The sequence below is a fragment of the Gymnoscopelus microlampas genome (assembly GCF_963454915.1).
Source record: "Gymnoscopelus microlampas genome assembly, chromosome: 7".
NCBI lineage: Eukaryota > Metazoa > Chordata > Actinopteri > Myctophiformes > Myctophidae > Gymnoscopelus > Gymnoscopelus microlampas.
This window is the reverse complement of record NC_139944.1, coordinates 34581451-34601139: the sequence shown is the minus strand read 5'-3', so window position 1 is coordinate 34601139 and position 19689 is coordinate 34581451. Positions and strand designations below refer to the sequence as shown.

The window sequence follows — 19689 nt, the reverse complement described above, 5'->3', positions numbered from 1 at the left end:
TGTGTTTTTTAATATGCTAGCTCAAACTGTTTCCCTTTTAAGACAATAAAATCCTTGAACCAGAACTTGGTTTAAGTATACAGGAAGCCGTGATACGCAACACTGACCTGGTAAAGAACGGATGAACTCGTAAACTTCTCCCACGTTCCACTTGGTGGGGTCGTTCCGCGGGAAGTGCTGAGAGAGGCTAGGCACATCTCTAACACTGCCACCCACACCCGCACAGCCGTCCTGGTCAGATGCCCTGCTTGGCTGCCGGTGAACAGGTACCTGCACCGAGGCTAGGGCCGGAGCCAGAACCGTGGGCCCTGAGCTGGCTGCTGACAAGGGAGATGGTGGCTCCTCATAGCTGGACATGTCCGAACATGGGCTAGACTCCCCATGACTGGGCTGTGAGGGCTGAGGGGAAGACACAGAGCCTCCCCCCTGGGTCTGCTGTGCCGAGGGAGACAGTTTCTGGAACACATACCATCAAGACCAGCGAGAGAGACAGAAGGCAAGTCAGCCATGATGCAGGAAGAAATGAGATAGCAATTTCTTTTAGATGAGCAGACTGACTGCTGCTGACTAATGATTTGGACATTATTGTCAAGTTCATTTGAAGAATTGACAGTGCACTTAAAATGCCAAGACAAAGTGCATAATCCTATTGATTAAAAGTTCTAAAACATTATTTCCTCTATGAAAAGTACTAAAGCCATGCAGGGACAAATAGCATTTGGTCTGGACAGTATCAAATAAAATAGGAGGTACAGTATGTGTCGGTCGGTGGAGGGTGTTTTACCTGTTTCTTGGCCTCGACACTGGGGCGGCCCGGTGCTCTTCTGCGAAAACGATTGTTAGGCTTACTCCTCTCTGGACGGAAAAGGCCCATCCGCTTTGTGCAGCCCACATTGTACCTGTTTAATATGCAAAACATCCATGGTTATTAGGGCATTATTCATCTCCATCCTTTATGCATATTCCCAGGAAAGGGCTGACTGTTATAATTAATATAAAACCAAAAGATCACTTACCTCTTTGCACACACCATTGAGCAGAATCTTTTGGAACCCTTGAACTTGAAGGCAAAGTCGACCCAGCCACAGTATTCACACGTCAGCTTGGGTTCATCATCTTGGTCTTTCTCTGGTGGGAGTTCACATTCACATTACCTCATTAACACCAGCAAGCAACTTTTTTAAATTAATCAAATCAAATTATCAAAAATACCCATTTTACCAGCATATCTTCATTTCCAAGTGATCTTAATTTTTTTGAATGGGAAATAGCAAACAAATGTACTTATTTATGTAAATGTGTTAAATGTATTTTGTTGTTTTGTTACCCGGCTGACTGATGTCCTCAGGCTCCGAGTCGGTGGTGTTGGCGGTGTTGCTGACCGGGGTCTTGTCGGGGTCAGAGGACAGCTGATGGTCCAGCTTCTTTGGGCTGTCTATCAGGATGGGAAGACGCTCCACCTTCAGATGACCATGGAGAAATAAAATGAGTGATGCTACCACTCCCCCAACAAATGCTCTTAGTATTCTCCACTGCCTAAGACAAATATTTTTCATCTTTGTATTACCATCATTCTATTTCTGTATTTTATGCTTTTAAAAGCGTTTATGTATTTGAATGTCTTTTTATTCCTTATGTAAAGCACCTTGAATTGCCCTTGAGTATGAACTGTGCTACATAAGCAAACTTGCCTTGCTGTAAAATGCCTGCCCTTGCACAAGGAACTTAAACAATGACATCAGAGGTAACAGCAGGGGTGAAAGTGGGCCGGTCCAGTACGGCGTTTCGCTAAAAGATTCTGTGCTGGCGCACTGTACCGCTAAGAAGAGCGGGGAATTACTGATGTGAAAAGACTATTTATCCTGTCTGCCACGAACGCATGTTCAACAAGAAAACACATGTACTAGTGCTTCCAAGCGTTCCAGTGTGTTTGTGTCAACATATTCTGTGCCGTTGGTGTTCTGGTGACATCATATAAATAGTACTCTGTGAAGAAAACAATTCTGTCACCAACTAGGATTTCTTAGTACTTTTAGTATGGTGTTCTGGACACCTCATATACATTATGTATGGTTCTGTTACAATTACTGTGTAAAACGCTAGTTTGCCTGGACTACTGTGCGCACCCGTGTGCAAATTACTACACCGGATCAGATCACTGAGCAGTAAATCGATAACAGCAAAACAGCCGTGCTTGGAAAGGGTGCGCTTGATTGGCGTTTGATTTATTATTCCTGTACGTTTGATTATTAAATGCTACTCTTTGCAGGCCACACCCGTTGTGCACGAGCAAACATACACGCACATCCTCCCACAGCTGTCACTGCCTTTGTTTGTCTCATTCTCTGCTATAGCTAGTCTCATTGTGTCTCATGTTTATTTTGAAGACTAATTTGGTATTACAGCCACAGGCTACAAGAAATGTGTGATGAGAGATGAAAAAACAAGGCTATTTTTCTTTTGAGAGCCCTATTAATAAACCATTTGAAATCAAACATTAGCAGACATAAATGTAGAATACTGTCCCTCGCTGCTAGAACTACAAAATATTTCACTTAACAATTTGTGTTTCTTATTCTTCATAAGAAAGTAAATTCGACTGTCTAGTCTACATCATAATGCATTTAGCTTACATGTCGCAGTGCACTGAACAGTGTCAGAAAATTTTCACTTGCTGCTTTCAGACACCTGACATCTCTTGGCTTCAACCAGCCTGTCAACACCAGTTTCTGAGCAGTTATTTTCAATATGTCAATCCGAGAGCTCAGCTTAGATTTATTAATGTTCATTGTCATGAAAGCCTGCTTACAGAGATATGTTATCAGTGCTGCTCTAGAGTTTGTTTAACTTTTGCATTCTGCGTGCTCCTGCATAGTTGTCATATTCTTCTCAGTGTGATGTCTCAGTGTTGTTTGATGTTGTATTCCTTCACAACAGCCACTTGTTGTGGGCATTGAACGCACACATCTTTCCAATTATAATGGAATGTCTGGCCTTCGACATCAACTTGTCTTTTTTGGACAGCATTTTATACTGTGTCTGATCTCGTAGTTTATGCAAAGCGAGTGGCAAGGTAACTGGCGTCTATTGCTTTGTTGTTTAAACAACAAGCTCGCTGGCAAGAACTGTGTTGAGAGACAGGTAAAGACAGTTGGAGCTGCGAGCACTGAGGTAACTGCCGTCTATCGTTATGCTAATCACAATCAGCGAGGAGGAGACAGGTACAGAAAGCGAGAGCAGCAAGCGCTGAGGGCTTACATAAATAAATGGGTGTATTCTTTTTTCTTTTTCTCATCTGGTCTGCGGACGGTCAGTTTGACACCTCTGCCTTAGATGAACCCCTTCCAGCCACTCTGGGAGGAGCTAGCAGAGGAGAGGAGTATAGCCAGTGATAGACTCATCTTCCCCTAGTACAAGGAGACTATGTCGACCCGGTCAGTCCAAGTGCGGATGGTCAGGACCGACTTTAAAAGACACTGCAAGTGATATTTCTTGTTAAAATAAGTGTTAAATAGCTCTATATTCCGATAGTAGTCATTGCTATTGTTTGTTTGTTCAGTAACAGTGGTCTCCCGGTCTCTCCAGCTCTTTAGTAAACAGCAAATACATTTTCAGGTTGGGTATACCAATTTCATCAAATGCCTATCTATCATCAATCCATCCATCCATCCACCCACCCATCCAAGATTGTAATGTGCATGCTTGTGCAGGTCCAGGTGTGAATGTGTATGAAAACCAAGTAGCTAAAAGAAAATATTTTCTACCCATTCATAACATAAATTGGAAACATTACAAACAATTGTCAATGTAGATGCAACTGTCAATGTGAATATTCATTTAATATAGTATTGTTGAATCCTGCATAGTAGACCTAATAGATGGGCTCATTTGCTTTGAACTATAGCACAAAGTACTGAAGGTAGCATGCATTTGCAACAGATATCCAGTAGGAGGCAGTGAGTCCAAATAGAAATTACAACTAGCAGTTCAAGTATAATTGTATTGCTTGCAACTTTTGTGGTTACATAGTTTAGTGTAAACCTTTCCCTAAGGGTTAAGGTTAGCTAGGACTGTTTTCAAGCATGTGAACAGAGAGAAATGTCCAATATCTAACACAATAAGCCTTTGTTAAACTAATCTATTGAATACAACAATTAAATCAAAGCGATGAAGCTAATTTATAAATTGATGGGTGGACATTACTTTTTTTTTAAACAGAAAAAATGGGATGTAATTAATGACCAATTCAACCGATAGCAGCTAATGAACTGCTGGCTGTCACTACCACTGGGACCAGTGAGTTGAGTTATATAGTGTACATGATAATGTTTGCACACAGACACACACACACACACACACACACACACACACACACACACACACACACACACACACACACACACACGCACACACACACACAGGGCTGTCCCGATTACAAATTTAAGCGGACGATTAATTGTCACTCAAATAATTGCGATTAACGATTTCATTGTGTGTTTGGCGTTGAAAATTGGAACATGAGACCTTGAAGGCTTCGTAATCAAAGATTTCACAGGGCAGAAATGACAAATAACTATTTATATATATAATATAAATTATTAACATATTACATATTATTGACATATTTAATAACTGCGTACAGTAAACATAGCAGAAGTGACGCGTTGTAAGCTTTTTTGATACTTGATATTTGTATATTATTGTATTTGTAAGCTTTTCTGATATTTGAAAATGTGTGAACATTTTTCAACATGGAAACGATTATGACGATTATGCAAAAATAATTGCAATTATCTCAAATAATTACGATTAGACGATTATGTAATAATTGCGACAGGCCTACACACATTTGGGGGTTGTTCAGAACACCTTGCTGCCAAGGGGTTAAAGATATGACAGGACTGAGGCAGAGAGAGAGAGAGAGAGAGTGCTACTCACACACACAGGGAAGGGCTCTGCTCCCTCCTGGATGACAAAGCCCTCGATGACATGAGTGAGGACCTGGGGCTTGACGATGGCCTGGGGTGGCTTGTTGTTGTTGTTCTCTCCGTTCTGGGGTGCGCCGGCCGGCACGCTGGGCGCCTCGCTCTCATTTCCTGAGGTCATGGCTGGGGGCGGGGTCCCAGGTGTGGCGCTCAGCAGCCTCTTGGTAGGGCCTTGTTCTTTAGAGGGGAAAAGAGCAGCACATGATATTGTACTTTTACCACTTTAGCCCTATTTTATACCAAGGCTATTTGAAAATAGCCGATCTACAAGCTCACAACGCGTTGCATCGCGACACGTTGTGAGCTGTTGTAGATCTGCTATTTTCAAACATTTTAGTACTTTTACTTTTGGTACTTTAAGTACATTTTGATGCATTTTATATATAATACTTTTGTACTTTAATCACGTAATTTTTTTATTCCAGACTTTTACTTGTAACAGAGTATTTCTATATTGCAGTATTGATACTTTTACAGACCTGAAAGGATCCATTTGGACCGCCACAAAGAACCCAGAGGGTCCTCCACTTTAGAACCACTGACTTACGTAGTTAATAACCAGGGTATAAGCTACCATTTATATTCTACTTGAGTAAAAATACAAAAGTGTTGGTATCAAAATGTACTTAAAGTACCAAAAGTAGAAAGTACTCATTATGCATAATGTCCCCATTTCACAAGTTTTCAAATGTATAAAATCTTTTGAAAATAGCAGATCTACAAGCTCACAATGCATTGCATCGCTATGCATTGTGAGCTTGTAGATCGGCTATTTTCAAATGGCCAAAGTGTATATAGGGCTTAAGTGGTTAATGTATGTAAGAGCAACAGACCAGATACAGAAACATTCATTTAATAACCACAATGAATGCATATAGCAAGCACAACACCAATCCACCTGCCAGAAGCGTTTATTATGGGCTTCTATGGACATCATCCACAGATAGATTGTTTGATGAATTATAATATAATATGCATGAGAGGCGTCAATTGGGTATGGCAGGGTATTGCAGCTGCCATACCCTGGCTTAATATTTTTAAAAGTACTTTAAAAGTACTAAAAATAAATCCATGAATATCTCTGTCTATCTGCGTTGATTATTCTGTTATTAAATTTCAGTAAAATAACTACCAATGCAAAATGATTGCTTTCACAGGGTATTTCATTCTTCACAACTGCTTGTATCTCCCCTATTCTCCCCTATCTTGTCAAATGGTATATTCCCAGGCCCAGCCTGGGAATACCAGGTTCAACACAGGTGCAATGCATTATTATTGTTAATTAGCAAGCAGCAGAGGCGCGTTTTTTCAAATGGCAGACAGGCTGTTTTATTTACTTGTGAACAGTGAGTTAAGATGAAAAGGAAGCAGACCTCTCTCCATGCATTGTTTTGGTAAAAAGACTGACACAGCAACCCCCGCAGCAGACAGACCAGCTGTTGAAGAAAGTGGCGACGTCGGGAGCGACTTTAACGAGCCGCTGGGCTCAGGGAGCAACAACGACAACAACAACAACACCACCAGCGATAAATAATGATGCTACAGCCAATGCTAGTGGCGGTGAAGCTCCAGGAATGGAGGACTCGCCGGCATCTGAGCAGGCTTTTGGGCAGGTGGAGTCGTCGGACTCGGAGTCCCCAGGCTCCCCAATCTGGCTGGGGTCAGAAAAAGCCTTGGCAAATGTTATTGTTGGATCCCCCATCGGCCAGAGAGAGGCAGGAGATGACCAAGAGAAAATATTATACTTTGAAACAGTAGACCGCTTCATCTCTGAGTTTAATCGCCGATTTACAGAGAATAGTGTCCTGCTTAATGCAATCCAGGCATTCGATTGAACATGCACCCATTTCATGGATTTGATCCGAATGGAGCAATTCGCACAACTGTATAAACAACTTATTGATATGAGTCTTCTCCAGTCCCAGTGCCAAACTGCAAAAGCTTTCCTTGAACTTCAGATGAATGAGGTCGAGGAGAAGAATATTATGTCGGTTCTCACACAACTCAGCACCATGGGGGTTGCATTCTCAGAGGTGATTAAACTTTTCAAAATAGCTGCAACAATACCAGTTTCAACAGCATCAAACGAAAGATTCTTCTCCGTTTTAAAGAGAGTTAAAAAAAAAACTACCGTAGGACCACCATGGGCGATGACAGACTCTGCCATCTAATGCTAACATCCGTGGAAGCATCTGTTGTGAAATCGCTGGACCCTGATGGACTTATTAATGACTTTGCCAATCTGAGGCTTCGCCGTTACCCACTGATGGATTAATCATCTGTTTTCATCAAGTTCATCGTAAGGTAAGAAAGCCCTTGCCTTGCTCACACCTTTGCTTCCTTTTTGCAGATATATGTGTGCCAAAAAAGCAGATACACATCTGCTTACTTATAAGGCGGCGTACATATACTGCTGGCTTATTCTCTTTTTGTTTCTCTCTCATGTTGTATTGCATTTGCTGTGTTTGGAGTTAAACTGGTCTGGTCTGTAACTGGTCTGTTCATGCCATACTGTTGTGTTTTGTTGTTGCATAGTAGGCTAGTCGCTAGTGAATAGAATAGTCAAATAGATTGCTTTAATATCATTGACATGCAGGCTCTCTCTGTTCTGCTGTGTAACTCGCTCGCAGTCCATGGTGCTGAAAACGAAATTGTGCATGTCAAAGAAAATGACAGTTGATTAGCACATCACATGGTGTACTTCAGTTTGGGTTTTTAGCCTAATTATTTTAGTGGTTATGTTACTGTACAGTTATAAATACTGTACAACTTTGTCTCTCCCCTGGAGATTAGGCTATATAATAGGCAGCTTCTGCTTGCAATGATAGTTTAACCTATTAGGTTGTAACCGTTACAATGAATCTTGTGAGTCTTAAAATAAATGCCTAATTTGAAAAAGTATGCCCTATGTTGTTATTTAACATTTCTAACGCTATTGTATCTGTCTCATTCTCTTGCATTGTTGCCATGGTATGTGGAAATAGAGGGGCTGAGACTGCATGCATTTGAAAAGGCTCATGTTGTCATACAATACATATCTGATGTGTGGCTGAAGCATTGCATTTCATTTCCTTGTGATTATGGTCTGAATAGAACTTGTTACAACCATGTTACAGTAAGTGTGATGTAGTAGCCTGTGATGTAGGTGTAAGACCATTGTGTAATAGGTATAATGTATAGTTTTCTATGCATTTTGGGAGTGTTTTAGCAGTGTTGACCCCCAAATGTTTTATGGAGTTGAAAAAGCTTTACTGAACTGACGCCACTGTGCATGACTATCTATTCATCACATTAGACCGGATAAAAGTTGATCAAGTTTTTCAATGATGCGTCCCACGCACAATCACAGCGTTTCTTCGCGATCGTAGCCTACTACCATGGGGTGGGAAAAGTACTCAATTGTTTTACTTAAGTAAAAGTATCCATATTGCAATGTAGAAGTACTAGGTTAGAAGTTTAAGTCCGGAATTTACTTATATATACTCCAGTAAAGTAAAGGGAAGAAAATCCTCAAAATTGTACTTGAGTAAATGTACTTTGATACTTTCCACCACTGCTAAAACACATAAACGAAAGTAAAACAACTGCGATCTGAGCAATGATTGAAAAGTCTTCTCACCGTTGGAACTTCCCGTTTCTCTGAGCGACCAGAAACATATGATCGCTCACTTGTGTTTTCTGATTTTATATCCAATAACGTGAGCTTGTTTTGACGCGCGCGCGCAGCAGTCACACATACCGCGACACATGTGAACACGTTCAGAGACAGCAGTCACATCATAATAACTCCATAATAAGTGATCTCTGGTCCACTGACTGACTGACTCCCAGGCTGGAGACTCTGGAGGAGAGAGAGACTCCAGCCCTTCTCCTTCTCCAGCCCAGACCACATGTTACTACGATGAGACTCCACCGTAAGTCTATGGACTACACAACAGTGTTGCCAGATCTTGTGAAAGAAATAAGCAGCCAGGTCTATGAAAACAAGCCCAAAAGAAGCAACAGGAGCACTTTAAACCTATATACATCTACAAGTAGATCTGCTATTTTCCACAAAAAAATCCTGGATACATTTTGATAAATTTGGAATATTTTTTTAAACATTTTAACATAAATCTTGTATGGGGGGGGGGGGGGGGTCCCTGCCTGGCATAATGTATTTTTAGATGGGGGGTCCGTGGACAAATGCATATTAATTTGGGGGTCCTTCACATGAAAATGTTTGACAGCCACTGGTTTTAAACATCATAAGGAATCAAGCCCAAATAGCAACACCACTTTAGAAACCAGCCAACAAAAAACGGAACCAGTACCAATCAAAAATTACAAGCAACTTTACAGAAAAACAAGCCCAAAGTCGCTTATAATAAGCGGACATGGCAACACTGACTCCACTGATCCCATCGCCCGGAGGGACGGTCGTGCTGCGATTGGCAGCTCGAGTCTTATTTCGTCGAATGATGGTGTCGCGCGTCGAAAACAGGCGAGTCTACTACAAACTGGAGCCTGTTGTAGTCTATTTTCGGCCACGCGACACGGGCCTACGATGGAGCATAAATACAGCGGTTACATAATAACCACAAGGCGATGATCATCAGTGAAGCTGAAGCACCACCTCCCACACACAGCTAATAACATCATTCCTCAGTCATTACTCGTCTGCCATCTGAAAATGTCTTTGTTAAAGAAAGCTGTGGGCTAGGCCTGTGAACAAGTCTCATAACAGTCGGCATCTCCAGTAGTAGCTATATTAATTTAAATCCCAGAAACATTGACTTTACCCTTCTAGAGTTAGACTAGAGAAAATGAAAATATTGTACATGATTGTTAGTTACCATTATAATTCAATGAAATAAGTATGAAATAAAGGAGGGAGTCAGTGATCTTCGCCGTCTGAAGGGGACTAGAGCCACGAGAGGCACCGCCTAGCGAGCTTAGGTGGGCGAGTCGCCGTGCAGAGCGTTGCGAAGTCACCTTCAGCCGACTCAGCGCCGTCCAAGTTATGTCTCAATAAGGACAGAATCGTAAATCATCGTCCCCCCTAGTTTCGGTACCTCCGAAACGTCTTTTTTTTTTTTGATGGGGGGCCCTGCCCCGCCGCGTGGGAGGTGAACTCGAAGAAAACAAGCACTCCTTTTTCAATCTGACTGGTTTTCCAATCATACAGTACCAATATGTACTACTAGTGCAATAGGTCCATGCAGCAGCATGCAAGAAGGCCTGGAGACCTGCGTAAACAGTAGGCTACTGTATATAGATCTTCAAAGAAGACTGGTATTCTGTACCATCACCTCAGTAGTCAGCAGGGTGGGAGATTAGCACCAGACACACATGCTGGTAAATGTAATGAGAGCATTTGGACAGGTAACCAGCCATTATGCAGAGGTTCTTATAAAATAAATACATGAAAGTAATTCAAAATAAATAAACATTTGATTTGCAAAACAATGAAAATTATTGGTGTATCTTATAATCTATCAGCCACTGTGACCAACAGAGGACAAGGCAATTTCCTGCCTTGAGGATGTGAGTGTACACCCCCTACAGTATATCCATTCACACCCCACCACATATTGGCCATATACACCATTCTGTGGCTTTGAACGGTATTTCATTTGACAAGAAATAAGAGTGTATACCTGGCCAACAGTCTGAAGGACATACAGTCACAGTAGAAACAAGCTTTCTTCTCCTAAAATGGACAATATCCGCTTGTACTCTGTAAAGGTATCATAATTCTGTAATCATACACTACCTTATCTCTGCCACACTGTCTTTGCATAAGACACGTCACACAAAAGAACAATTTAATCCCATTCTCTGAGCCAACCAGTCTACCAAATGTGCATAATAAGCGAGAAATGCAGCAATGTAAAAATAAGTTCTACTGACTATGCAAAATGTCTCGCCCCTCCAGAAATGTCTTGGCATTTTGTTACTGATACTTGCAATTGCAGTCTTTAAAATTGCATTAGACCTAACACAGTTCCTCAGGGCATGCATCCTCGTTGTACAGCTTGAATATGCTTTGCTTGGGCATTTCAATACACTTATAGAGGTGCACCAGTTAATCAAACTAATTGATTATAAAAAATAGCTGATTATTAATAAAATACATTTTGGTGGACAATTTGTTAATTTAATTTGATTAATTGAAAAAATAATCAATTGATTTGAATAATCACTAAGAGAACTTAATTTTCTTTATTCTAAAGATATAAGATGCCCCCAACATATGCCATTACCAAATCACACTAGTATGTCATGGGATTATGTCAAATTTAACAAATCAATCAATCTGATTTATATAGTGCCAAATCACAACAAGTTGTCTCCAGACACTTTACATACAGAGTAGGTCAAGACCAAATCTTACAGAGACCCAACGCTTTCCCAATGAGCAAGCACTTGGTGAAGGCAGCAAGGGAAAACTCCTCTTTAACAGAAGTAACCTCAAGACGAACCTGGCTCTAGGCGGGTAGCCAGTCACCTTACTCAGTCCCATAAATGAGTGGTCACAGGATTGATTCCCCACATCAATCCATTAACCATACAGTATGTATGTTACACAGTACATGCGGGAAACATGTCAATCTAGGAAAAGCAGAAGGAGGAGTGCTTGTTTTTCAGCGCAAGACAGAGCATCAAGGCTTTGATGCTGCTGGCTTTGATGCTGCCGCAGTACACAACGAGTGCTTTGCTAACAGCTGTTGTGACTCATTAATTACGTTAAAATGCAAAACTTTTTGTCTGGTTAGTATCAGGTTGTTAGAAAACCATCCCAGAAGAAGTTTTTGTTTCTAAATGAGTAAACAAAACAAAAAACAAAGCCGTTTTCTAACCAATTCCGAGGGAGGGAGTGTTCCTTTCGTGCGGTAGCCCCACCCGGCCGCATTGACAGACACGCGCCTTCTGCTTTTCCTAAATTGACGGGTTTTCCACATGTTATGCACTGTAACATATATTCATTGACCAGGGTCCCCCAGGGGTATACACTTGGTCTGTTCCTTTCCCCCGATTTCATGTTTCTACTGAAAGCACAGCACAAGAAAAGCAAACGAGCCTCAGTTACATTTCTTCATCAGCACAACTCAAGATATGCCAAATGGTTAAAAAAGTTCATCTTAAAGCAGTATAAAGAATTAAAAACGGCTGCAACCTGGCAGCTCAGCCAAGGTGCTTGAACAGCAAAGAGTACCAAAAGGAATATAATTCTGCACTTTATCAACAAACATATTTACCCATCTTTTTCTTAAAGCAGTACACAGACTGACTAGTGTTTTATCTAAAACTTAAAAGTGTAAATATTTGACTCACAATGGTGCACTAGCACATTGGTTAAGTTTTTAGAGCATGGTAAAAGCTACCTACAGAACACAAAAGTAGTGAAACTGCTACCAATCTTAATATTGCACAATGGTGAAGTAATTCGGTTGAGCTGGCTTCATGGCATTCAGCCACTTGCCAACGTTTGCTGCACGGCATGTTGGAATCCAACCTCGTTTCTTGTGTGCAAGTTACCACTTACCACTTGGAATGCTTGAATCAGCCGAAACCATTGCACCTAAAAGGACTGCTTGAGTTTGACATGATGGGAGGCAGCGGTGTGTTTCATTCCGGCATTCTATATACTTAGTAGAAAACCATAAATGCTGATGTGTTACCTTGTGGCTGGACAGCTGGTGTGGCTGGGTCAACCTTGGGCAGTTCTATAGGCTTGGGGGGTTGTGGTGGAGAAGGTGTAGGCTGCTGCTGCTGCTGTTGTTGCTGCTGCTGCTGCTGCTGTTGTTGCTGCTGCTGTTGCTGCAGTTGTTGTTGTTGTTGTTGCAGCTGCAGTTGTTGTTGTTGCTGCTGCAGTTGCTGCTGTAGTTGCTGCTGCAGTTGTTGTTGTTGTTGCTGCTGCAGTTGCTGTTGCTGCAGTTGCTGTTGCTGCAGTTGCTGTTGCTGCTGCTGCAGTTGCTGCTGCTGCAGTTGCTGCGGCTGCGACGGCTGTGGAGCTGGGATGGAACACGTTTCTCTGACCACCAGTGAGGTGGGCTTATCTTTATTGTCCTGAACCACTCGAGAGGCCTAGGCATGCATCACAGGAAAACAAAAGGCCAGTAGAAGAACACATGTAAAGATAAATTATCCCAGAACATAATGCAAAGAGAGATCAGGTGTTAGTCTCATGTAGCCAGACGAACTGAGATCTCTTCCTACCGATACATCTTGTAACATCTAAATTCGATGTAGGGGCCTGGGCTAGACAGCGGAGAAAACGTATGCTAACAAACTTATACCCACTGCTTTAGAAACAAATCATATCACGTCCCAATTTGAAGGAGCGCTCTAAAGTCTTTGCAATGGTTCCACAGAGTTCGAGCCCCTACATTGAATTTAGATGTCACCAGACGCATCGGTAGGCAGAGATTCACTGATCGATCGTCTGGCTACGCGAGACTAATCAGCGTTTGACATGTTCTTGTAGCAGACCTCCAAAAAGATCATTTAACAGTCTATGTATAACCATCTAGAGAACACAATTTTACAGCAGGAATCTACACATGAGAGTTTTTTGTTTGTTTGTTTGAGATACAATTTAGATTACAGGGATCAGCCGATCATGGCATTAACGCATATATGATCAGGTAGGAATGTGTGGTGCATTCCTACCTGTGATGGTACTGTATATAGTGGCCATCCCTGGACCCAGACCTACAGTATATGCACTCTAATTGAATTCCACCAGTGCGCTAATGCTGTATGCAGTAGGGTTGCAGAATGCAGTCCCGAAATTAATATTGCATTATCACATGCTACACTTGTGGTTTTGGTGAGTAACTATTTACCGTCGGCTGTATCTGAAGGTTGATGGCGGTGAGCTGGACAGGCTGGGCCTTGGCGTGACTCAGGGTGGAGTGGAGGGCATGGGGACTGAGCGAGTGGAAGATGGTGGCTTGCTGGCTGGGTGCCGATGGCTGGTGGGGCGCAGGCTTGGGCAGCACTGGGACCGGGTGCTGCGACGGCTGGATGGAGGCCGTTTGCAGCAGCTGTCCCTGGGTCCTGAGGGCAGCTTGACTTGGTTGCACCACAAACTGCTGCTGCTTGTGGACCAGAGCGTGGGGTTGAATCTGGGGGTACGCTGTGGGGACAAGAATAAGGATGCAGATGGTAATGACAGTTGATGCAGTGGTTAAGACGCTTGGCCCCAGAACCATGTACAGTACGTACCCCAGTCCAGTTACCCTACAATGTCTTCGTCCTCTCAATGTTATTATTTATCAGAGGCAGGGTTGCCAGATCTGCTTATTACGATTTCCCTGCAAGATTCTATTTGAAAATAGCCGATCTACAAGCTCACAACGCGTCGCATCGCGAGGCGTTGTGAGCTTGTAGATCTGCTATTTTCAAATAGCTGATGTATATGTTAAAGTGCTCATGTGGCCCATAGTCGCTTCTTTTGGGCTGGTTTTCCTAGACCTGGTTGCTTGTTTCTCTCACAGAATCTGGCAACACTGATCAGAGGCCGATCAGATCACATATTGTGAATATACATTTTATGTTGTGTGTGAATATTTTTCACATTTTGTGAATTCATATGCAGATGCACCATCCTTTTCGTCAGTCCTGCCCAAATATGCAGTTCCACACTGACATCGTCCCGGTGGAATCATCAATATGATGTCAGAGATTCTTTGGCAGGGATATGCGCTCCTCTGTAGTTCGAACTTCATTTCACACAACTTATCTTAACCCCGGTGTTTTGGGGAATAACCCCAAAAGGTTGGGGTTAATCTGAAACTGTACTGTGAATTTGTGGTGTTTGTGTTTGACAAGGACTCACAAGCGCACACACAGGAAATGCAAGCTTGGGGTTAATCTGAAACTGTACTGTGAATTTGTGGTGTTTGTGTTTGACTCACAAGCGCACACACAGGAAATGTTTTGTATTCTCTTGTATAATTTGTGCGTTTGATTTCACAGCACATGATCAGCACAATTACCAACAGACAATGAAGTCTACTTTCATTTGACACAGAAGTTTAGAGCTGATGATATTTTCATCTGTAGATTACTGTTGCAGGTGGCCCAACTTTGACTATACTGTGGCAATGCCATTGGAGCAAACTTCTACTACTGTGGCTACAAAGATTACAGGCTTTTCCAGTTGACAACATGAACATAGTGCTGCAAGACTAGAAAAGCAAGCTTGTGGGTGGAAATCAGAGACCAACCACAACCCCAAGGCAGCGTTCGATTAAATGAACACTTAATGTGTTTTGCAAAGCCAAACATGGGATGAAACAGTTTACTTTGCTGTTGCAATAATAGTAATTTTCAGTCAGTTTTTGATATTCTTTACGGGAATATTTCAGGCAGTATAATTACTGTCTGGCAGCCCCGCTAGCAGCCCATGTAATGCTCCGTAAACCCAAACACAAGGGTTCCATCCTTACACTACTGCAAAATCTTTGGCTTTAGGGTGGAAAAGCCAGGTGGTGTCCAAAATCATGATGGTTAATTCTCTTCTCTTGTGGCAATCCTATTAGGTTTAATTACATATTTTGTGCCAGTATACATTTTGGCCATACGTCCCATCCTCACTGACAGCCTTCTGGCATACAGCTATTTTGATTTGTCTAAAGTTGTATGAAAGTAATTGGATGTTCAAATGGCATAGTGGACGGACAACACAGTAGCTGCTCTAGTTCACATTTCTCTTGGTGCACTTCATATTATATTTCAGGATTGTGTAGTAAGACGCTCATTACTTCATATTTATAGCCCATTTCAGTATAGTTCAAACAGTCCTCAAATGGTACAGTGAGACGCTCATTACTTCATATTTATATCACAGGGTGGTTCAAACAGTCAAGCAACATAGTTGCTCAAGGAAGGAACTAGGTCTCACCGGTCTATACTTACCGTTTGTGCATGTATGTGTATCCAGGTAATATCTGAACGAGACTGTGTGTGTGTGTGTGTGTACGCACAATGTTGTAGCTTCATGAAGCGGAGACATTCCTTTCCTCTCAATAGTTATTCATTACTTAATTTGATTGGTTCAGGCAATGTCGCAACACCATGGCCGACTCTCCATATCAGGACAGTTTCTCATGCGATATCGGCGTCAGATCGCTTGCTCGCTGGCCGACAGGATGAGGTGTTAAGTTAGGATGGCACTAGAGGAAAGTCTATTGGGTCACCAAAATCAGAAGGGCTCTTCCTACGAGGAGCATGAGGTTGCATAATAATGTCAATCAAGAGGTCTTGCTTGCTGGGACCAAAGTGTTTATTTTACCCTCCCCATCACTACCGGTACATTTAAAAAGAAAAAAGAAAGAAAGGGAAAGACCAACTGACCTGCTTTGAATCGTGCACTGTTTGATGCCATACACATCATTGTCCAAACCCAGTGTATCAGGAGCAGAATATACAAAGGCTTTACGAAAACAGGAAAATAAAGTGGACGTCTACAAAAAGGAACTTGTTTAGTTGCTAACCCGTCGGCCGTGTGCCCCTTGTTGACAGAATGTAATATTAAGAGCTTGTTGAAAGCTGTGCGGACAGGCTTGCTGCTGCCGTTTTGGCCCTGGTTATTACTCATAAACCCTCTCAAAGTGTATCCATCACCGCCTGTCAGCACCGGGCTAGCACAGACAAAATGACAACCTAAGCCAATGACTTCCTGCAATCCTTCAAACAAGCCTCATCAATCATACTTGTGTGTGTGTGTGTGTGTGTGTGTGTGTGTGTGTGTGTGTGTGTGTGTGTGTGTGTGTGTGTGTGTGTGTGTGTGTGTGTGTGTGTGTGTGTGTGTGTGTGTGTGTGTGTGTGTGTGTGTGTAAAAGAGCTCCTGAAAGTGTCGAAAGTAGCCCCGGGGTAAGTACACTCACAGGACTGTCTGGGGGAGAGAGAAACCCACTGCACAGCCAATTGTCTATGACATACTATACAGTATGTAGTCAGTGGTGAGTCAGTGGGGCCCCAATTCTTTCGCTGCCTCCTTCCTTAAGAGTCTCTCAACTCAACCAAGCAGGAAACAGTGAGGACGAATTTAGTCATTGTATACAAAGTAGAATGAAATATATATTTCTTCTATTGTAATTTTTTCGTAGGGATGTTCAACAGGAAGCCCTCGCAAGTGCTAGCACATGTCTCAAGCACTATTAGCACATAAGCAACTCTCCTGCCCAGGGATAAACAGTAGTGTTAGTCAGATGATGACTAGTGTGAACACAACAGTGTGTGCTGCCGTGCCATTTAACACCCCCATTTTTTTCCGCACCCACCCGTCCGTCTGCCCGCGCGTCCACCAATCTGGGGATGGATTACCGCCAAATATGCCAGTGCTTGTCTCCCAGACCACCCTCTCTCCTAGAGCCATATGAAATCCGTGTTAACGGAATCGCGGACGGAATCGCGGAAATGACCAATAAAAATGGAATTGGAATAAAACACGGAATATTGCAGAATTTGGAAAAAAAAAAAAAAATCGCGGTAAAATATTTTTTTTTACCGCGAATTTTTACAAATCCACGGGACACCACCATTTTGCATGGCCACATCCTACTTTATAAACAGTAAAATCCACGTAGAAATAGTCTTAGAAAGACGATAGAAACAATAACACATGCGCGACGCCATTTTGCGCATGCTCAGACCGAAGTCACCGAATTATTTTGGGAACATTTTTGCGTATAACACAACAAGGGCCATGTATGGACTGTTATATCTTGAACATTTATTCATTTCCACTTACCAGACACTTTTTTTTATGGTAAAAATGAGCATAAAAAGCAAAATACAGAATTCAGAAATATTAAAATGGAAAAAACAGAATTTGGGAAAAAATAAAACGGAATTGGGAAAAAAATAAAACGGATTTCATATGGCTCTACTCTCTCCTTTCCCTGCATGTTTTGCATTGGGACAGACTCCATCTGGTTTTGAACATTTTCCTGTGAAGCGCCCACCGCCTACCACAGTATGTAACCCGCCATGGAAAATGTAGACGGTTCTGTCCAGGCAGAGGTGCATGTCTTTAGCCCCGTTAAATGTCATGGGGCCTGGTGGAAAAGTGTTTTTATTTTCATGTGGTGGTATGCAGTGGAAACCACATACAAGGAATGTGGGTAGCCTACGGTATTGCAGACGGGGTGGGCCTGTAGCTGTGCACATTTCAGCCCACAGGGTCTAAAAATGGCGTGGCTTCCCTGTGGATCTTTGACATCATGCTGATGAAGTCATATTGATGAAGTCACTAAGTCCCTAGGGTAGGTACGCTCACAAAAAACATGATGCAGTCATCCTGGTCTCTATACTGCCTCCCCCTGGTCAGCCGGGGAGCCTGATGGAGTGGATAGGAACTGGTTGGAATAACGTGTTCCTTCCATGCGCTACGTCCTACCGGGGAAACTCCCCCTGTCAGGTGATAAGAAGCGGCCTGCTCACTCTTCATGCATTGAAGGAAGCATGAGCTCAGTTCGGGGCTCTCCCCAGGCTGGCAGAAGGAGAGTAGCACCCAAGATTACAGCTTAGGCATTGGCACTGGGTGAAAAAATGGGTTACAAAAATCGTGGGATAAAAATGTCAGTAAAAAGATAAAACATACTGGTGTGTCCCCTTAACCTGACCCTGCCAGAGGTGGCGGTATTGAGTAACCAGGTTTAAATAAGCTGTGAAACAATTTGTGGAGCAAGCTGTTTGGATCTGGTAGCGTCAGGTTAGTGTCCCCTCACACAAGACATCATAGGGAAACATGGACATGAGTTCACTGATCTGAGCTCACTCTTTGTGAGAAACAAAAACAATCTCATTCTTGCTTTCGTCCTGGCTGATAGAACAGCAATTGAACACCCACTGTCATATGCTTGATGTGACTGTAAACACGTTGCGTGCTGCATGAGGTCTAAGGACATTTTAAGAGTGAATTCTTAACCAGGGGAATACTGTAATATGCCGTAGGTTAATACAAGTGTGCTACGAGGTTATGCTAGCCCTAGAAATGCAACTGTGAAAAGTAGTAACATTAAGATTGTAGGACTGGATGCAATAGACACGTGATGTGAATTATATGTTTACACACACACACACACACTTAACTGAAAATGGTACCCAATACCCTGCCCCTGCTCGATACTCAGCATCACAGGTTGGAATTGGGTAAGTTCCTACAACATACTAGCATCATGGAGGGTGTAGTTATACATCAAGCTGCCTCACACTAAGGAAAACAAGAGATAGGCTCCTGACCTATGGGCCACATGGCTCGGGAACCATTAGTTACCAAGGCTATTTATTTAAATATAGATTTATAAAGGAATAAAAAACATTGACAGACCATATTGGACCAAATCATGTTGTCCAAAAAAGTATTCTTAGGGGTCCCAGAGAGCTTCATAAAATGTTGGCAATTGTTAGTATATTTTGAAATTCAGTAGTATGGAGGCCTAGAGTAGGAGGTTAGGGTTAGGTTATTACATTGTCCTTCAATATGAAGCCTGACACTAGCATTCCAACTGGGACACTGACTGGACTAATACAGTAGGATGGTTTACACTAGAGTGAAAACATAAACAGATGCTTAGGGAGAATAATAACATCCATCAATCTACTGGGTCTGAACAGAACAGGGGGATTTCTAAAACAGTGTGCAGACCGGATACAAGAACCAGCCCTCTCAGTGAATCTCAACAGCTTTCTCAGGCCCCTTAATGAG

General features: G+C 42.4%; 1 protein-coding gene across 2 annotated transcripts in view; it reads right to left on the bottom strand.

Moving 5' to 3' along the window:
- The window catches only part of phc2b (polyhomeotic homolog 2b), a 56480-nt gene that overhangs the window by 2618 nt on the left and 34173 nt on the right, over positions 1-19689 (bottom strand). For both annotated transcript variants that reach the window (XM_084062874.1, XM_084062873.1), the window contains exons 8-14: positions 13817-14109; positions 12650-13055; positions 4939-5162; positions 1328-1460; positions 1017-1128; positions 785-899; positions 108-456 (exon numbers count right to left, since the gene is read on the bottom strand). In XM_084062874.1, the coding sequence (XP_083919000.1) occupies positions 108-456; positions 785-899; positions 1017-1128; positions 1328-1460; positions 4939-5162; positions 12650-13055; positions 13817-14109 (1632 nt within the window). The remainder of the gene's footprint in view (positions 1-107; positions 457-784; positions 900-1016; positions 1129-1327; positions 1461-4938; positions 5163-12649; positions 13056-13816; positions 14110-19689) is intronic.